Raw genomic sequence first — 20,209 nt, 5'->3', positions numbered from 1 at the left:
TAAACACAAGTTTTCAATGAAGAATTTTTTTAAAAAACATTACGCTAGCTTGACTAAGTAAACCTTTAGGGATATGGGAGAAATGTCAAATGTCTACTTAAGATAGTTTCATTTATTTACACAGAATGTATACAGTCACATTATATAAAATAAATATTGCTTTGTTTCTATAAACACATATCAAGAAATATTCAAATTATTCATGAATTTTGAATCAGCATTTTGATCTCCACTTAACCCACTTTTTAGGTCATCTGTTAGCGTGGTTTTGCAGAATACATTGTCTTCATTTTTATCCCAAGCTTTGCAATTTGAAGCATTTTTGACTTTTATGTATGATATTGTTCCTGCAGATTTTATCCCACAGACACATAATATTAAGACAGTCAATTTCTTTTTTCCTATTCCCAGTTCATCCTGAATGGATATAACTGGTCCCCATAATGTAACAACTTACCATATTGCTAGAGTAAACTTGAAATGACTTGTTTTGACATTTGACACGGTATTTGTGAGATCCTCCTCCCAGAGATACTTTTTTACTCTTTTCTTTTTAACCTGAGTTTTGCAAGTGACCTCAGTAAACATCCAGAATTAGTAATAATTGTGACTGTCTCAGGAGAATCTGCCTTCCCCGAATGGTACTCTGCTTCTCAGGGTCAAGTGACTGGAGAGAGTACTCCATGATCTGAGACTTTGTGAAGATCGAATATAATGTGATGCCCTCTTTTCTGGGATTAATTTTAGCTGGGAAAAATCCTGCCTTATATTTAAGCATATGTGGTACTTAGGAATAAACCTGCTGTAGAACTTAAAATGTTCAATCTGGGATTCTACAATGTAACACAATGTTCTGTAACTATTTTGCTTACCAATTTGTAACCCATCTGTAAAAAATAAACACTGTTGTCATGAGGCATAGCATTGATCAATTTGAAGAAAAATCATCTTTTCTAAATTTTTAGGCTCTTGCAGTCTGTAATATGATGTAGCAGCATATCATTTTGACAAGATGCCAGGAGTCTTTCAATGGGTTGTCTGGTAAAAAGCACTTAGGTACTATGGCAGTGACTGTTACCGAAATATCTAGATGAGTAAAATGGTAGGAACTTGTTTGCTGATACAGAAACAGAGACTGTTAAACGACCTGCAAATGATACAATACTGGGACTTAGTGCTTTTCATCTTCACGTTATTTAATAATCTTAATCCCCTTTAACACTTCTTGGAAGTAGTTGGTATCCTGATTTTGTAGTTCAGGTGAAGAGAGGCTGCCAACCATGGTATCTGAGCTGAAACTGAGGCTTAGAAGTTTCTTGTTTCCACATTTATGCTAAAATTGCTTTCCTGAAATGAGCAGGATTGCTCAAGTTTGAGCAAGAGAACTCTCCCATATGAAATTAGTTTAATTACTAGTCTAGTAGTTTAATCTAGTTCAGAAGCATTCCACAGGGCTTGGTGCTCACTTCTAAAATGCTGTTTTAGGTTTACTGGTAATTAACAAGAAAATCAGTAATGCTTTGAGCTGCTGGAACCTTGATTTCATTGCAAGAAAATGACCTAGTAATCTCTATCTTCCTGTTGGTCATCAGTATCAGCTACATGCAAAGACCTGGGAGTCTGGATTTCATTCAGCAGATGTTGACCTCTGTAGTTTGGTCTCCTTTCAGTCTGATTAGCTCTTGTATTACAACTCTAGTTGGTCCTCATTTCTATTTTCCCAGCATTCTGTCTTGGACTGTTTCTTGTGAACCCCTGTTCTCCAGCCCCACCCCACTTCACCTTTACATGGTCAGACATCACCGCAGGTTAAGATCCATCTTTCTATGGAGCATCACAGCATTCGCATTGCTTTGTCGTTGAATGTGTTTTTGTGTCAGGATGGCACTTTTTAGTAATAAAGCTTTTCTGTTTCTAGTCCTGGTTAGCTAGAAAAATGCAAATGACTGGAAGTGACCTCACACAGTACTTTTTAAACCTGGTATGTGCCCCTCCAGGTGGGTCTTTAAAAAGAAGAACCACTGTCCTAGATTTAGTTGAGACAGGTAATCTTTCTCCTTCCCTCTGTTCTTTTGTTTCTGTTGTTAACATTACAATACCAGACCCAAGAAGGGTGAGTGGTTGGCTCTGTCTGTATGTTTAGGCCTGCTGAGCTTTAACCTTACCTAAATTGGAGAATCAAGCTTTCTGTTTTTCTCCTGTATTGACTTGCAAAATAAGCAAACTATTCTGACTTCCCAGTAAGTGGCAATTAGAGTACTTGCTTTAGAAATATATTTGCAACTGAAAAAAAGTGGAAAACAGTAAACATTTTGCATTCCTAAAGTAAGAAATAGTTTAGCCCAAATATAGTAAACAATGTAAACAAAGCCCCCCTCTAAAATGCTAACATTTAGAGAGATTTAGTTATAGCACAGAGGATGTAGGTGATTGAAGTGAAGGCAGCATAATTAATTGCCTTCGAAAGAGCTATTTGAATGTAATGTAGCTAAGAAAACAAATCTGCAATGTCTACTTCTTTTTAAAAAGAATTATGAGGATGTATTTCCCTTTCCCTGCATAACTTCTGTTTTATTGCATAAACCCCTGGAGCATAAAAATAAAAGTCAAATAAACTTGACATAGAAAAGAAAGTTGTATCCATGTACTTTTGAACATTACCTTTTCCATAGGAGCTGTCAGAGTGTTAATGAGGGGACAAATTATACTTTAAGAATTGAATGAAACTTATCATTTAACAGTAAATGGCAGCACAGCTAATTAGGCCAAAAAGACGCTTTATTAGGAAGCAGTGGAACAGTCCATGTCTCTTTTTGAGTACAAAACATGGTCAGTGAAGCAATGACAGCTAGGATCCATCAAGCACTGTTAAAGTTTTCAAATTCTGTAATCACAAGTTAAACCTTAACTCTAGCATGGAAGGTCACTTAGGAATATGGACTCTGTCTGCTGTGTTCTAATCAAAGGCATTGTTTTTTTTCCACTGCATTTGTCAGTATTCAAATATATTATTATCCATATACATAAATGTTGTATACATGTGTTCATCTATAATGTGTGTATAAATGATTCATTGGAGCTATTGTTCATAAACTCAGAAAGCAAGTTATGATATATCAGTATACTCTTGTTTATTCTGCCAGTTATCGCCAACATTTTTTTATTTTAAAAAGTAAAATATAATTTATATTTCAAAAAAATCAAGTAATTTGCAAAGGTGTATGAAGAAAAGTAAAATTATCTCTCTACCCTTTACTGCTCCATTCTCTTCAAAGTATAGCCACTGCTTAAGATTTTATATTAATGTACCCTTAAAAAAAGAAAAACTTTCTGCTCAGATTAGTATTTCTCTTTCAAAAATTTTACCAATATCAGCATCAGAAGAGTATGTATGTTTTCAATAGCAAAGACATCGAATCACCCTAGGTTACCATTAACAGGAGATTGGATAAGGAAAACATGAGAACTACACACAATGGAGTACTAGACAACCATAAAAAAGAACTAAATTATGTCCTTTGCAGCAACATGGATGCAGCTGGAGGCCATTATCCTAAACAAATCAGTGCAGAAACAGAAAACCAAATACCACGTTTTCACTTGTAAGTGGGAGCTAAACCTTGGGTACACATGGGCACAAAGACTCCAACAGGAGGAAGGGAAAGAGGAAAGGAGGAAAGGGCTGAAAAACTTCCTTTCGGGTACCATGCTCAGTACCTAGCTGGCAGGATTAATAGAAGCCCAACTCAGCATCACGCAATATATGCTTGTAACAAACCTGTATATGTATCCCCTGAATCTAAAATCAAAATGAAAGGAGAATATTTTACTTTTCTTAAGTAAAATTGTGTCTTAACACAAATAGAATCTTTTCAAACACAATGTATCTTAACGCTCTTTCATCATTTTAATAGCTGTATAAATTTTTGTGTTTAACCATTTCCTGTTGATGAATATTTGTTTCTAGTTTGAAGATATTACAAGCAATGCCATGGTGATCATCCCCGTGCATATTTTGACATACTTTTGTGATTGTTTAGAAAAGATAAATTCCTAGCATTGAAGTTGTTAGGTCAAAGGACATGTGCACTTTTTAGTGTTAATAGATTTTATCCAGTTTTATCAGTTTATCCCTTTTTCCTTGGTAACATGTAAGTACTCATAAGACTAATTCTTCAATTTATCATCTTTTAAAAGCTTGTATTTTTACGTGCTCATAGCCCGACCTGAAGGAAGCAATTGTTTAGTCTACTTTGAGAACACATTGCCGTTCTAGTTTTCTGATACCTGGGGACATGCTATGGTTTTACAACCAGCCTAGGGGTAGTTCTCACCCATCCATTTCTACTTTTATCCTTCATCTGAACCTCTGTGAAAGCGTCTTCAGGGCTTTCTTTATTTTGACTCTTGACTCTCCTAAATCCACTGTTGCCACAGCAGCCAAAGTGATCCATTTAAAATGTAAATCATATTAATTCACTCACTCAGCACACTCTTATTGAGAGCTTACTGTGCCAGGCACTGTTCCAGCCTTTAGGAGATGGCTGTTTAAAGCTAAGTCCCTGCTCACAGTATATTGGGTAGGACAGGTCAGCCATCAAGAAAAAAAGATACGGCCGGGCATGATGCCTTATATCTGTAATCTCGGTATTTCAGGAGGCCAGGGCAATCTCTTAATGCCAGGAGTTCAAGACTAGCCTAGGCAGCATAGCAAGACACCATCCCTACAAAAATAAATAAATAAAAGTTAGCGGGACATGGTGGTGCATGTCTGTGTTCCCAGCTATTTGGGAGGCTAAGGCGGGAGAATCACTTGAACCCAGGAGTTTGAGGCTGCAGTGAGCTGTGATTGCACACCACACTCTAGCCCTGGCAACAGAGTGAGACCCTGTGTCTTAAAAAAAAAAAAAAGGAAAGGAATACACAAAATGAATATGACATCAGCTGGTGCTACCGTGAAGAAAAAGAAGCTGATTTAAAAAATGAGCAAAGGACTTGAATAGATACTTCTCCAAAGAAGACATACCAATGGCCAACATGTATGTGAAAAAAGGATGTGAAAAGATGTTCAACATCACTAATCATCAGGGAAATGCAAATCATAACTACAATGAGATAGCACTTCATACCTGTTAGGATAGCTATTATCAAAACAAACAAACAAACAAAAAAAGATAACGGTGAGGTTGTGGAGAAATTGAAATCCTTAGTGGTAGGCCAGGTGCGGTGGCTCATGCCTGTAATCCCAGCACTGTGGGAGACCAAGGCAGGTGGATCACGAGGTCAGAAGATCAAGACCATTCTGGCTAACATGGTGAAACCCCGTCTCTACTAAAAATACAAAAAATTAGCTGGGCATGGTGGCACTTGCCTATAGTTCCAGCTACTTGGGCGGCTGAGGCAGTAGACTCACTTGAACCCGGGAAGTGGAGGTTGCAGTGAGCTGAGATCGTGCCACTGTACTCCACCCTGAGGGAAAGAGTGAGAGTCTGTCTCCAAAAAAAAAAAAAAAAGAGAGAGAGATCCTTGATGGTAGAAATGATGTAAAGTGGTACAGTCTCTGTGGAAAACAGTATGGAGTTTTCTCAAAGAGTTAAAATGGAACTACTGTATAATCCAGCAATCTCACTTCTGGTTGTACATCCAAAAGAATAGAAATCAGATATCTGAAGAAGATATCTGGACTACCAGGTTCATTGCAACATTATTACAATAGACAAGCTGTGAAACAACCCAAATGTCTATCAACAAAGGAATGAATAAAGAAAATATGGTGTATTATAGCCTTAAAAAGGAAGGAAATCCTTCTTTTGCAATGAGATGGATAAGCCTGGAAGACATTATATTAAACGCAATAAGGCAGTCACAGAACTTCAAATACTGCATGATTCTACTCATATGAAGTGTCTTAAGTGTACATTTCTTGATGTATGAGAGTGACCGAGTCTTTTCACAAATATACCAACACCAAAAATTGAAGTAAGTTAATAAGTAAATAAATAAAAATATTGTGTCTTACTCCTGACAGACTTTTATTCTCTCATTTAAGGAAGGATTTTTAGAAATTTAAGGAGAGAGTATCAAGTATACTTCAAGGAGTCCGGTTTTGTATCTAATGTGTGTGAATATTTGAAAAATACTACAGGTCATGTAATGTCCAAAATCACTGCTTAAAGGTTGTATTAAACAAAAACTGGAAAAAAAAAACTTTAAAAAATAATTTCAAATTTTATTTTACATTTGGGGGTACATGTACAGGTTTGTTGCACAGGTATGTTGCATGATGCTGGGATTTGGGATATGAATGATTCAGTTACCGAGGTAGTGAGCATAGTACCCAACACTTAGTTTGAAAAAAATGATTTTTCTTTTTACAAAATTTCTTGTTCCTGTGCTTCAGATGACTCACTGACTCATCTGTAGAAAGAGGATAATAATCGTACCTACCTATTCATAGGATCGTTGTGTGGTTTTACTAAAACAATGCTTGTAAAGCATATAGGATACAGTTGAGCACATAGTACACATGGTGTGTTAGTTGTCATCAACTTTTGATTATTGAGTGTCAGCTAAGGTATTCTTGCAGGAATACCTAGTTTCTTCCCCATTACTCCAGTCCTGGGTAATTTCCAGTGCTGTGTGGTCAACAACCTCTCCAGGCCGGGCCTTCTGCTTTGGACTTTAGAATAGCAGATTAAAAGGAGATGGCTTGAAAAATATTATTTTTATAAAACAATGCCCAGAGGAATTGAGTGTGCTAAAGATACCAGAAGAAAAGAATTCCTTAAAGTAACAGCAAATGATCAATTTTTTAAACCATTCTTTTATCCTTTCACCAGATGTGTATTGAGTGCTAACACTATTAGATGCTAGAATACCAAAGATGTGTACAGTATCATTGCCTTAAAGGTGATCTACGTTAAGGGGTGAGAGAAGAGAAACATGTAATCCTAGTGCCATAAAGTTCTTTTAAAATTTAATTTTAATAGGGAGTACCTTTTTTTAAGGTAGAAAATTCAGATACAAAAGAGTATCTAGCCGGGCACGGTGGCTCAAGCCTGTAATCCCAGCACTTTGGGAGGCCGAGACGGGCGGATCACGAGGTCAGGAGATCGAAACCATCCTGGCTAACACGGTGAAACCCCGTCTCTACTAAAAATACAAAAAAATTAGCCAGGCGAGGTGGCGGGCATCTGTAGTCCCAGCTACTCGGGAGGCTGAGGCAGGAGAATGGCGTGAACCCGGGAGATGGAGCTTGCAGTGAGCTGAGATCCGGCCACTGCACTCCAGGCTGGGGGCAGAGCGAGACTCTGTCTCAAAAAAAAAAAAAAAAAAAAAAAGAGTATCTAACGATAAAATGCTAGTTTCTCAGCCCAAGCCCCAGATAACCTTTCTTTCCAGAGACAAACATTTTTACCAAGTTATTTTTTGTTTTGTTATTGCTTGTTTTCTTTTTCGTTTTTGGTTTTTGCTAAGTACCCACAATATTAGTTTTAAGACAGTACTTTTTAATTTTATCTAAACTTTTAGAATATGTCATCTTTCATGTTAAAAAGTATATTAAATGATGCCAGCTATCCACCGTTTGTAAGGTACTCTGAATATATTTTCCAGAAGTGATGGATATATTTCTACTGAGTCATCTTTACATTCTCTGGTTTCTAATTGTGACCAAGAGATGCATTTAAAAGATGGACAGCATAAGAAATGCATTAACTGTAAAAGAGATATGCCTTGTAACAACCAAAGAAGTCTATGTGATGTATAATCAACCTAACAGACTACTACTATAAATGTGCTTAGTAGAATTAGATCTTCCACCGAATAAAAGGTTGGCCTGATAAACGTAGAACTCTATTGTGATTCAGGTGTGAAACCACGTAGAAGTCATATTCCAGCTGCCAGTTGTTAAAATTATATGTTATTTCATATATATTTTAATTTTCCACTCCAATAGGACAGTGTGCTTTCATTGATAATAGTAATATCATCTTTTATTGAATTATCATCTTTTATTGGAGATCTTTGTGCTAGGTATTATACTAACTACTTTATATTAATCATTGGATTTAAGTTTAATGTGTCTGTACAAATGTTACTCACAGTTTATAGATGAGTAACTTGAGGTACAGATATTTTAAGAACCTTACCCAACATTAGACAGCTGCTAAATAGTAGAGTGATGATCTGAGACCAGGCCTCTGATTATAAAACCTGTATTCTTACTCCTGTAATGTACTGAATTTGATGCAGAATGGAAGCATAATTCAGATATAAGTCCATATTTAAGATGATACATTTTGAGTATGTGTTTCTTTGAATGCAATATACTTCTGTGTCTAAATCATCCTCTTCAAAAATGAAGTATTCAGAAGGCTTGCATATGGGCTGGGCACGGTGGCTCATGCTTGTAATCTCAGCCTTTTAGGAGGCCAAGGCAGGAGGATCGATTGAGTTCAAGGGTTTGAGACCAGCCTTGACAACATAGTGAGACGTCATCTCTACTAAAAATAAAAAATAAAATCAAAATTAATCGGGCGTGGTGATGTGTGCCTGTAGTCCTTGTTACTCAGGAAGCTTAGGCAAGAGGAGAGCTTGAGCCTGGGAGATTCAGGCTGCAATGAGCCATGATTATACCATTTCACTCCACGTTGGGCAGCAGAGTTGAGACCCTGTCTTTAAAAAAAAAAAAAATAGTTGGGTGAAACACAAGGAGAACACCAGCTCAGCTCAGCTAGCTGAGTGGTTTAAAAAAAAAATAGTTGGGTGAAATGCAAGGAGAACACCAGCTCAGCTAGCTTAGCCCTAGTGGTTGCTGTTGTAGAGAAATGGTGCTCGTAGGGTGTATTGAAGAGGGTTCGAAAAAAGAGCTTTTTACTTTCTCCCTGGACTTTGTGATCTATATCAAGGAGAAAAACAAAAAAATTATCAGAGGGCACTGCTTGCATAATCATTGCACATTTTAAAGAATATGTGTCAAGAGAAAGCGTCAGGAACAACCAGATTGAGCATCTCCTCAATAAGACATTAAGTTCTCTCTATAGGATTTCTAGCCATTGGTAGAGCATATATATATATATATATATATTTTTTTTTTTTGAGACAGTCTTGCTCCGTCACCAGGCTGGTGTGCAGTGGCACGATCTCGGCTCACTGCAACCTCCGACTCCCAGGTTCAAGTGATTCTCCTGCCTCAGCCTCCTGAGTAGCTGGGATTACAGGCACACACCACCACACCCAGCTAAATTTTGTATTTTTAGTGGAGACGGGGTTTCATCATGTTGGCTAGGATGGTCTCGATCTCCTGACCTCATGATCCGCCCACCTTGGCCTCCCAAAGTGCTGGGACTACAGGCATGAGCCACTGTGCCTGGCCTGTAGAGCAGATTTTTAACTGATCATCCAATTGGAAACAACTAAAAATGTTGGATAATATATTTCATAAAAGCCTTTTTACACATACAAGTCAAGGAAGTAAGGAATATTCAAGCCTAAAAATAGGTGAGGTAAGCAGAACTATAAAGCTCTTTTTTGCCTTGATGGCATTTGCCAGACACTTGAATGTGAACAATAATTTTAAAAGTCTCGGGACAATCAGGAACTGCCCAAAGTGCTAAGTATTTAAAAAAAAAAAAGAAAAAGGCTAGGGCTAAGGTGAAGCAAGCAGGGCACCTAGGACGCAGTTTAAGAAGGTATTTACTTCCAGGTGTCAATGCTACATGCACACATTCCTGATACGGCCTCCTGAAAGTTTCTACCATAGATATCACTCTTTTCTTATTCTATTCCTAGACCTAAAGAAAATCCTCGCCATGAAGTTGGCATCTCAAAAGGCTACACCCTCAGTGGAAGGGTAAAATAGCAGTGTTCCCTGCTACCCTAGGCTACAAGGAAAATTGCCTTGCTTCTCAGTGGAGGGAGAGAAAAGGAGGGTGCAGGGAAACACTCCCCAGGAATCAGGAACTTCAAACAGCTCTCCATGGGCTTGCAGGCTGAATTTATATTTTTTAAGTGATATGAAAAACCTCAAGTTAGAAATTAATTTTTAAGTAGTCTTCAATTGATAGTGCTCCCAGGCCTGAGAAAAGCAAACACAGCCCGGGAGCAGTGGCTCACACCTGTAATCCCAGCACTTTGGGAAGCCGAGGTGGGTGAATCACTTGAGGCCAGGAGTTCAAGACCAGTCTGGCCAACATGGCAAAACCCCGTCTCTACTATAAAAATACAAGAATTAGCTGGGCATGGTGGCTTCCAGCTGCTCAGGAGGCTGAGGCACAAGAATCAGTTGAACCCAGGATGGGGAGGTGGCAACGAGCAAAGATTGTACGACTGCACTCCTGCCTGGGCAGCACAGTGAAACCCTATCCCTCCCCCCACGTCCTCAAAAAAAAGCAAACACAATTCTAGAGGAACCTACCTTCAACCCAGACTTCGAAGAATTTTTGTATTTAATGGTACAAGGAGAATGAGCAGCTCACGATAAAAATTAAAATCTCAAGTCACACAGGCAATAAAACACTTTAAGAGGAGACAGCAGAAAACAACAGGAAACATTATACACACAAAGATTTAAAATTTCAAAATTATCAGAATTATAAAACAAATGTTTTATTTTTAAAATAGTAAAAAGTATAGAATATTTATAATGATTAAAATTTTAAATTCAGCCAGCTTGGGCAGCATGGCAAAACCCTGTCTACAAAAAATTAAAACAATTAGCCAGGTGTGGTAGCACATACCTGTAGTCTCAGCTCCTCAGGAGGCTGAGGTGAGAGGAGCTCTCTTGAGTTCAGGAGGTTGAGGCTGCAGTGAGCCATGATCACACCACTGCACTTCAACCTGGGTGATAGAGTGAGACTCTGTCTCAAAAAAAAAAAAAAAAATTAAACAGATGGCTTTAACAACAGATGAAAAGCAGCCTAAAAGAGAATTAGTCAACTGGAAGATAAATTATCCCGAATGCATTTCTGAGAGACAAAGATTAAAGGCATGTACATGTGTATGTAGGGTTGAAGAGGAAGCACTTTCCCCTTCACCCTCTGAACGTTCACTGAAAATCAACTGATAAAAGGCAAATTAATAGGAGAGAAAGTCATACAAATTTATCTTAACATGCATAGCATGGAAGAATCACGGGAAAATGATTACTCAGTGACTCAGTGGGATACAGATGTATACATACCCTTCTTCCTAGGGGAAGGGGAGATGAAGGATGTAGGAGTCAATGATTTTTAGGGGTAATGAATGGACCCAAGGCTCAAACAATGCTAAGTAAATAATTATCTTTGGAAATTGAATGGGACTGGAGAACACACAATATTTGGGACAGAGGTTGTCTGAGTTCTAGGTGTTGTGTTTAGTATTCAGTCTCTTCCTCTGTGAGATGAGTTTCGATCTTCTCTGGTTAATGAAATCTCAGGGAAGGGGTTGAAGGCAATTACATTCCTCTTTGGGGGTCTGGTTTCTAGGTGGATAAGAGAACAGCTTCATGCTGTGCTTGGGAGAGACAGAGGATGAGAGGAGGCAGGAATGGGAGGAGACCTTAGAAGAGATACCTTGGTTCTGAGGCTTATTTCTGAGTCCTTTCAATTTTCAAAGCACTCAGCATGGCAAAGCAGCCATATGTTTGGGGTATCATTTTCTGCACCCCCAGCAGTGGAAAGCATGAGATGGTCTAACAAATATAAAAGAAAACTGGAAGAAAAGGTGAGATGATGGCTAAAGATTTTCTAGAACTAATAAAAGCCATTAATCTAAGATTCAAGAAGCACAGGAGGCTGGATGTGATGACTTGCACCTGTAATCCCAGCACTTTGGGAGCTCAGGAGTTCAAGACCAGCCTAGGCAACACAGTGAGACTTCATTTCTACAAAAACAAACTTTTTTTTTTTTTTTTTTAAATTAGCTAGACATGGTGTTACGCACCTGTAGTCCCAGCTACTTGGGAGGCTGAGGTGGGAAGATCACTTGAGCCCAGGAGGTCAAGGCTTCAGTGAGCCATGATTGCACCACTGCACTCTAACCTAAGTGATAGAGCAAGACTCTGTTTCAAAAAGAAAAAAAAAAACAGCAAAGAAAAAAGTGCAACAAATTGCAGGTATAGGATAAATGAAAATAATTCAGACTAGACACATCAGAGGAAGACTGCTGAACACCAGAGCTAGAGAGAAACTCTTAAGCGGCCAGAGAAAAAAAGTCAAGTTGCCTTCAAAAGGGCAGCAGTTGAACTGACAGCAAACCTAAGAATGGCAACAGTGGAAGCCAGAAGACAGTTGAATGGGGGTGTCTTCAGTAGGTGGAGGAAAAAACCCTTTCAACCTAGTCTTGTATACCCTGTAAAAATTGCTTTTAAGAAAAAGGGTAAAGATATTTTTTAGACTAGCAAAACTCAAGAAAGCATATCACCAGTAGAACCCTAATGAAGGAAATTCTAGAAAGTGATCCCAGGTGGGGATGTGACAGGAATGAGTAGCAAAGAAAGTGGTAAATGTTTAGTCTTGTTAAAAGAAAAACTTCATCCAAATTGAGAGAGTTTAATTGTGCAATGGATGATTCGTGAATCAGGCAGCCCCCAGAATAACAGCAGATTCAGAGAGACTCTATTGCAGCCACGTGGTGGAAGAAATGACGAGTTAATGGGTGCAGCACACCAACATGGCACATGTATACATATGTAACAAACCTGCACGTTGTGCACATGTACCCTAGAACTTAAAGTATAATAATTTTTAAAAAAGTATTCAACAATAAAAAAAAATTGTATTGACAAAAAAATGGAAGTGATATACAGAAACCGGAAGTGAGGTACAGAAACAACTGGTTTGGTTACAGCTCAGTGTTTGCCTTATTTGAACACAGTTTGAACACTGAGCAGTGTATGAGTGGTTGAAGTATGGCTGCTGGAATTGGCCAAGACTTAGCTATTGTTACAGGTGCAGTCTTGTCTAACTATTAAGTTAGGTTGTAGTTCATCCACAAGGACTCAAATATGAAAGTATGGAGTTCTTCTCAGGCCGTATTTAGTTCACTTTAACAGTCTAAATAACATTGCCATAATTTAAATATACATATAATTTAAACAATATTAAGCTATTTGAAATGCTTAATATTTGTGAAGCCAGAATTAAAGTGCATGTTGATAAAATGGAGATACTTTTAAGTAGTCTAAAGTACAAGTATTTCACAGGAGGAAGGAAAAGAAAGACTACAGTAGGTTCTGTATGCATGTTAAAACTGTCAGAGTAAACAGACTAGAAGTAGACTTTACATCTTCTAAGCAGGTGCTGAAGCAGAGGGAAGGGAGAAAAACGATGAGAGGAAGGCAAGAAAGGAAAGGAAAGAATAACTGAAAAGGTGGGAGCTGGGCGCGGTGGGTCACACTTGTAATCCCAGCACTTTGAGAGGCTGAGGCCGGCAGATCACGAGGTCAAGAGATCAAGACCATCCTGGTCAACATGGTGAAACCCCGTCTCTACTAAAAATACAAAAATTAGCCGGGCATGGTGGCACATGCCTGTAGTCCCAGCTACTCGGGAGGCTGAGACAGGAGAATTGCTTGAACTGGAGGTGGAGGTTTCAGTGAGCCAAGATCGCGCCACTGCACTCCAGCCTGGCTACAGAGCGAGACTCTGTCTCAAAAATAATAATAATAATTATAAAGAAATAAAGCAAAGGTGGGACATGTTTTATAGATTACCTTTGTGAAGATGACATGACTAGCAGCTTCAGGACTAAAATTCCATGTGATAACATTCCTCTGTGCCATGTCTAGGGTTTTCAGTCCATCTCAGTGATGAGCAATGTTGATGGCAAAGCAATGTACAATACTAGAACAATAGAGAACTAGCACTGACACAAGCAGCATTTCCTACAAGAAACCCAGAGTTGTCAAGATGATTTTGTTAGAACTGCAATGAAATTAAGGAGAACCCATATCCCTGAAGTCCCTGGACTAAAGAAGCCAAGTAATGGTCATTCATATTTTTATTCAAATTGAAGTAATTTCCATGTTTACTGATATCAAGTCTTCAAATGTTGGCTGGCCTATTTGGTTTTAATACCAGTGACACAATTACATAATAGGTCTTGGCACCATTGCTATTTCTCAGCAAGACGTTGAAACTCACCCTCCTCAAATCTCAGCCATGTAGGTGGGGTCTGACCATCCTTTGACTGGGCTGGAGAGGCACTGCCTAGATGTGTATCTAAGGGTTAACTTGGTTGGGGGAAGCCAAGAGGAATGCTAAGGGATCAAGTCATGACACGCTGCCCATTGTTTGTAGCTCCAGGATCAAAATATATAATTATACATGCCAAATAAATTCTAAACCTGTAAGGTAGGAAAAGAGGGCTGGGTGGCTCTGACGACAGGTGCCAGAAGCATTGAATAACCTTCTCAGACAAGGTGCGCCACTGTTGTCTTGAATGCTGCAGGGTCCCCAGTCTGGCATTTTCCCCCATGCTAGACAATGTGCATTCACTGCTGGAGTCTCTGTTAAGCCTCCGTCTCCCAGACCTGCTGGCTCCTGGTGCCCGGCCCGACACAGAGGTGCCTTTGTGAGTGTAATTACCTTTCCCTGTATTAGAAATAGTCTGTTTAGAGCTGTGTTTGCAGGTACAGCTAGAATAAGCAGGAATTAGCATGCGAAAAGACCTGCCCTGGCCCTGACTTCTTTATCAGCACCATCCTTCAGGACTGGTTTGTTCCCCCCTTTGGATTGATTGGGCAGGTGATTTACCATCCAAGATGAAGAGTTTTAAAAGAAGAAAAAGAGACATCGGAAATTGCTGTGCATGTGTGACAGCATGCATGCAAGAGAAAGAGAGATACAAATCCTGTTGTATTATATATCTATTGACAATTTCATGCCAGGCAGAGCTGGCAAAACAAACTTGGCAACTTGAGAATTGATTAAAGCTTCCTTAGGCTTTCAGCGCAGTGTCCACATCAAAAAGGCATGAGAAACAAAATAAATGATTCTTTTGCCGTGATGATTCTGCTGCCAGAATCTCTAAGCCTGTCTAATTGGCCTGTGTCAATTGTGGACTGATAACTTGAAGTTAAGTGAGGCCTACCCTTAAAAAAGCTTTTCTAGATCTTAAATAGAATGATGGTGGAGAGACTTTAGCATGATATAGAATTGGAATGGAGGCAGAGTTGATAATTAAACTAGATCTGAGTTTTTTTCCAGTTTATAACATAGGTCTACCCTGAGATGATTTTTGTTGTCCGTGTCTGGATATTAGTGTGCCTTTTATTTAAAAAGAAGAACCCAATAGTTTATCATCTTTAGAGATAAAGTATTTAAAGAATAGAAAGAGATTAGATGATTGTATTTTGCATTTATTAATTTTCCCCAACTGATTGTAGTATATACTGAGGAAATTCAAGACCAATCAGAGAATGTTTAAGGGCAGAGCTGCCTAGAAAACCAGTAAAAAAAAAAAAAAAAAAAAAAAAAATACCCAGAGCAGGATAATGTGGGGATTTTCTTATATGGCAGGAATGTTTAAATACTTTTTTTAAGTGGCGCACCTTTGTAACTTATTAATTCTTAAATAGCCAAAATAATATTTTTGTGTTGCTGATGCAGGCTCTAGGGCAGCATGGACTGTTTCCCTTTGTTATCAAGTTGCCTGTTCAGAATGGCTGATCACTTGGTAAAAATTATACTTTGGACAAGTAGAATTCAAGTCAAACAGGTTTATGTTTTGCTGTAGTGCTGGAGAATGGGTGTTCACCACAAAGTGAAGGATTTATCAAGAAATCCAGGAGAGAAACATTTTCACCCTTAGAACTTTAAGTCTTTTTAACATCCTGCTTCCCTTTTCATTGTGCAAGAGCAACAGGTCAGATATTGCCTAAGGCAGTCTCACAAATTGGCACCTGCCTTTATGCCTAAGACCTAAAGGAAGTGGTGGGGAAAAAGAGGCCAGGGAAATTTAATAAGTCTGTGTCTTTCCTTGGGAATTGGGCTTTGATGCCTGCGGTGCAGGAGAGGTAAAAGGCCGCCTCCTGATGCGACTGGGAGAGGTATTTTCTACAGAAAGACACCAGAGCAGGTGCCAGGAGAGGCAGGGAGACAAAGCCCTCGAGGTGAACACATTTCTGTCCCTTAATGTTTGTAATGCAGTGGATACCTTACAAGGACTTCTACACGTATTACTTCATTCATTCCTACAGTTTCAGTTGTCCCAGTTGCCTGAAGAAGGTGGCCTATGGTATTTTTGACAGGTGAGGAAGGTTAAGGGCTTGGTTTCTACAGGTGCTCATCACATGGCTAGGGGTGACAGGATGATCACACCAGGTAAAAGTTCTTTTGCTTCCTTGACTTTTCCATTTCTTCCTTTTTCTCAGGTAATCAGACACCAAAGACTTCTTGCATATCCTAACATTTGTTCCAGTCTGCATAAACACTTTGACCACATTGCTTGATTCCTGGAAAATGAAATACAACCTATTTCTAGGCATTTTTCCTTTAGTGTTGCACAAGGCAATTCTACCCTTTCCTCAGGAATATGGAGATATATATATATATTTGTATGTTTGGTTTTTGATCAAGCCATTTTTCATCTCAGCCATGTAGAGTTGTTTTCCAACATCTCTTGAAGTACATCTCACATCTCTTGTAGATGCCTTTGTAACAGGGATACTCGATTTACTGTCATGATTTCAGGAAAGGAAGGAGGAGGCTCTCAGAAGGTGGAACCCTCAGTGGGTCCTTCTTCAGAAAACCCAGCTGATTCTTCAGGTTCCTTTACTCTTCCTATGCCTCAGGGATGTTTATAATTTTGGGTCATGTCTTCCCATGGCCTTCTCATCATATTGAAGCCACATAGCATAAGACAGGTTAATCTGTTTCTCTTTCTCCCCTCGCCTCCTTTTTTTAAACTTTAATGTTTCAGTACAAAATTAGTGACTGTTTCCTCCTATGTTTTGTTACATCCCCAACAAATAATATATCTTTGTCTGAAAAGCTAAAAGTGGCCGGGCGCGGTGGCTCAATGCCTGTAATCCTAGCACTTTGGGAGGCCAAGGCGGGTGGATCACCTGAGATCAGGAGTTGGAGACCAGCCTTCCCAATGTGGTGAAACTCCGTCTCTACTAAAAATACGAAAAATTAGCTGGGTGTGGTGGCAGGTACTTGTAGTCCCAGCTACTCAGGAGGCTGAAGCAGGAGAATCGCTTGAACCCAGGAGGCAGAGGTTGCAGTGAGCTGAGATCACGCCACTGCACTCCAGCCTGGGCAACCTGGGCAGCAAAGCGAAACTCCATATCAAAAAAAAAAAAAAAAAAGGAAGGAAGAAAAGCTAAAAACTTGGTTTTAGTTTCTGATATATTTTTCCAAGAAATAATGTTTTTTTAATTTTTATTTTTTATTTATTTATTTTTTTATTAAGATGGAGTCTTACTCTGTTGCCCTGGCTGGAGTGCAGTGGCACGGTCTCAGCTCACTGCAACCTCCACCTCCCAGATTCAAGCGATTCTTCTGCCTCAGCCTCCCGAGTAACTGGGATTAAAGTGATCTTCATTTGAGTTGATTATTTGGTGTCTAATATGATTATCTTCTTGACTGAATCTACATGTGGATGAATAGCTAGCAGCACTTACAAGAAGGCTTGGGCCAAAAAGGGAAAAGGAAGGAAAAATAGAAACTAAATGCTGATATTGTTACCCTTATACAATAACTGCCCGAATTATAACTTTTTAAAAAACTAGTTGTAAGAAAAGGTTTGGATGTTACACACAGATATTAACGTTATACTATATGTTTTCCCTTTGAAAGAACTGAGAGAAGTGGAAGAAACTCTTAGGGTCTTGAGTTTTGGACTTGTCTCTGGAACTACCTCCAGGGTGCCCTCTGAACAAGCCAAGGGCATAGCCCTCAGTAAATGCACAGTTGATGGATTACCTGTCCAGGACGATAGATGACCTGTCCAGGACGTTCGTTTGTATGTGCCTAAAATGAGTAGCTTGGGTGTGGTGGATATTGTGATTCTTAATTTTAATTAAACATCTAACACTTTGGGGGTGGACAAGATACAGAAACCGGAGCCGTTTGGCAGTACATGAGGTAGATGCGTGCTTCTCTGAATACTTGTGTCCACAGAGTGAACAGAGTCATGCCTACACATCCATGGGTAAGTTGACTGAGAAAGAGCCAGCATGACAGAATCCAGATTCCAAGCATCTGTTCTGGTTGGCAGGATGAGCCAAAGTAGGATGCAACTTAATAGGATTAAATCTGACGTCCTGCCTGTGTTACTTGTGTGAGGCAACTAATTAAGTTATAGTAGACTTGAGTTAACAGTAATTTATATGAAAAAGACTAAGGGTTTTATTACCCACAAGCTCAGTTTGAGTCAGGAGTGAGATGTGGGTGTCAGGAAAACAAAGGCTACAGTAACAGATACATAGTGTTAAAGAACTTTGACAGTTTGGAGCATCAAACAGAAATACCCAAGATCCAGCATTACTAGCCCTCAATAAATGTCACCGGGTATGGCTAGATCTGTTGACTCTGGCTGGATTCATTATTTTCTTTTGGGAATCTGTGTATTTGGTGGAAATTTTTAGTTATTAGAAATCTGTGAAAGAAATGGTATTAAATCATTACATGTTGAAAAGGGATGATTTTCTTCCCATTCACCCTACCCAAAACACAATATATGTGTTGTGGTTTTCATTATCATATATCATATTTCTGGGCACTTATCAATTCATGGGGCCCCTGCATAGCATTATGTTGGCAACAGAAACTGTTTGTTGAAGACTTTGCTGTAGGAACTAATTGTTCTACACACAGCTCTAAAATGTATCCGAATTATTGTGAATATTTCAGGCTTTAGAGCAGGCATTTATCAATGTTTCATAAACCCTGGGTGGCAGGTAAGTAAGTATATAAGGAAATTAGAAGGATCATGAACCCCCTGAAAAGATATAATTTTTTTATGTATGGGTAATTTCTTTCTGGGAAACAATCCAAACAGTACAAAACAGCAAACCCCTTCCTCCCCCACCCACCCACCTATATAATTTGTCTACTTCCTAGTGTGTAAATAAAGAGGCATCTTGACTACTGTTACCCATGTTTGGTGAGACCAGAGAACAGATCTTCCTTGAAATGACAGTGACTTGCCACCAGTAGGGATTTAAAAGGATGTCACAGGCAGAGTTCCAAAAAGGTTTTAATTGAAGTCTTAGCATTAGAGTAAATGAGAACTGCCCTCCTCCCCTCACAGCACACAACAAAACTAGTTTTTGTTTTAGAAACAAAGTTTAGATTTATTACTTGCAGAATTTGGGTTATTTTTTTCTGTTCCCCTTTCAATATGTGAGTACTAATTTGGTCTTCTCCAGGAATATTTTGTTCTGAGGTGAGTTCCAAAGAAGCTTGATCTCCTCAATGGGATATGTGTTTCATGTGGTTTTTCTTCCTTTGCAAATGTGCAGGGTGCCAAAGCATGCTTTCTGCGGGACATTCCTTTCTCGGCCATCTACTTTCCGTGCTATGCTCATGTGAAGGCTTCCTTTGCAAATGAAGATGGGCAGGTTAGCCCGGGAAGCCTGCTCTTAGCTGGTGCCATAGCTGGTGAGTGTCCCCCATGGAGTTCTGTTACTTCCCCGACCCTTGCTGCCCCCATTCCCTAGCTGCATGCTACTACATTGAAATTTTTTGCTGATAGTTCTTGACAGGATACATGTGAGTTGCCTAGAGATTGAAGAGCTACTAAAAAAAAGGGAAAAAAATTAATCTTCCTTCTGGCAGATGAGATTATTAGACGAGCTTAATTTCTTAACTTTAGAAAAGGCTCATTAAATATTGGCCTATTTTGTGGTATTGTGGAACTCCAATTCAAGTTCCATGTCATTTCATAGTCTTACTTCATAGCATAAGAATGATAACTGTTTAGCCAGAAGTTTTTAAAGATTTGAATATGTTTGTCTTAAAGATGTCTGAACAAAATAGTGCATAAAAGCCTGTCCAGAACTTAAACAATAGTTAGAGAAAAAAAATGTAGTAGAACCAGAAAAGACCTGGGCCAATTAGAGACACCTGTTTCCTCCCTATCTTATGCGGGGATGGTGGTAATTAAATCACAAATGGAAATAACTATCTTCTTTTTTTCAGTGCTCCATTGAAAACATTGATAGAAAATAATTAGCCATGCCAGGGATCAGTTCATTCTTTTTTTTTTTTTTTTTTTT

At 38.9% G+C, this 20,209-nt stretch overlaps 1 protein-coding gene across 3 annotated transcripts in view; it reads left to right on the top strand.

Annotated features, from left to right (window-relative positions):
* Positions 1-20,209, top strand: part of SLC25A13 (solute carrier family 25 (aspartate/glutamate carrier), member 13) — a 214,560-nt gene that overhangs the window by 177,448 nt on the left and 16,903 nt on the right. For all 3 annotated transcript variants that reach the window (XM_011955113.1, XM_011955112.1, XM_011955111.1), the window contains one exon: positions 19,454-19,592. In XM_011955113.1, coding sequence (XP_011810503.1) covers positions 19,454-19,592 — 139 coding nt within the window. The remainder of the gene's footprint in view (positions 1-19,453; positions 19,593-20,209) is intronic.

Source organism: Colobus angolensis, unplaced genomic scaffold (assembly GCF_000951035.1).
Source record: "Colobus angolensis palliatus isolate OR3802 unplaced genomic scaffold, Cang.pa_1.0 Scaffold394, whole genome shotgun sequence".
Lineage (NCBI taxonomy): Eukaryota > Metazoa > Chordata > Mammalia > Primates > Cercopithecidae > Colobus > Colobus angolensis.
This window is presented reverse-complemented; position numbering and strand designations above follow the sequence as displayed.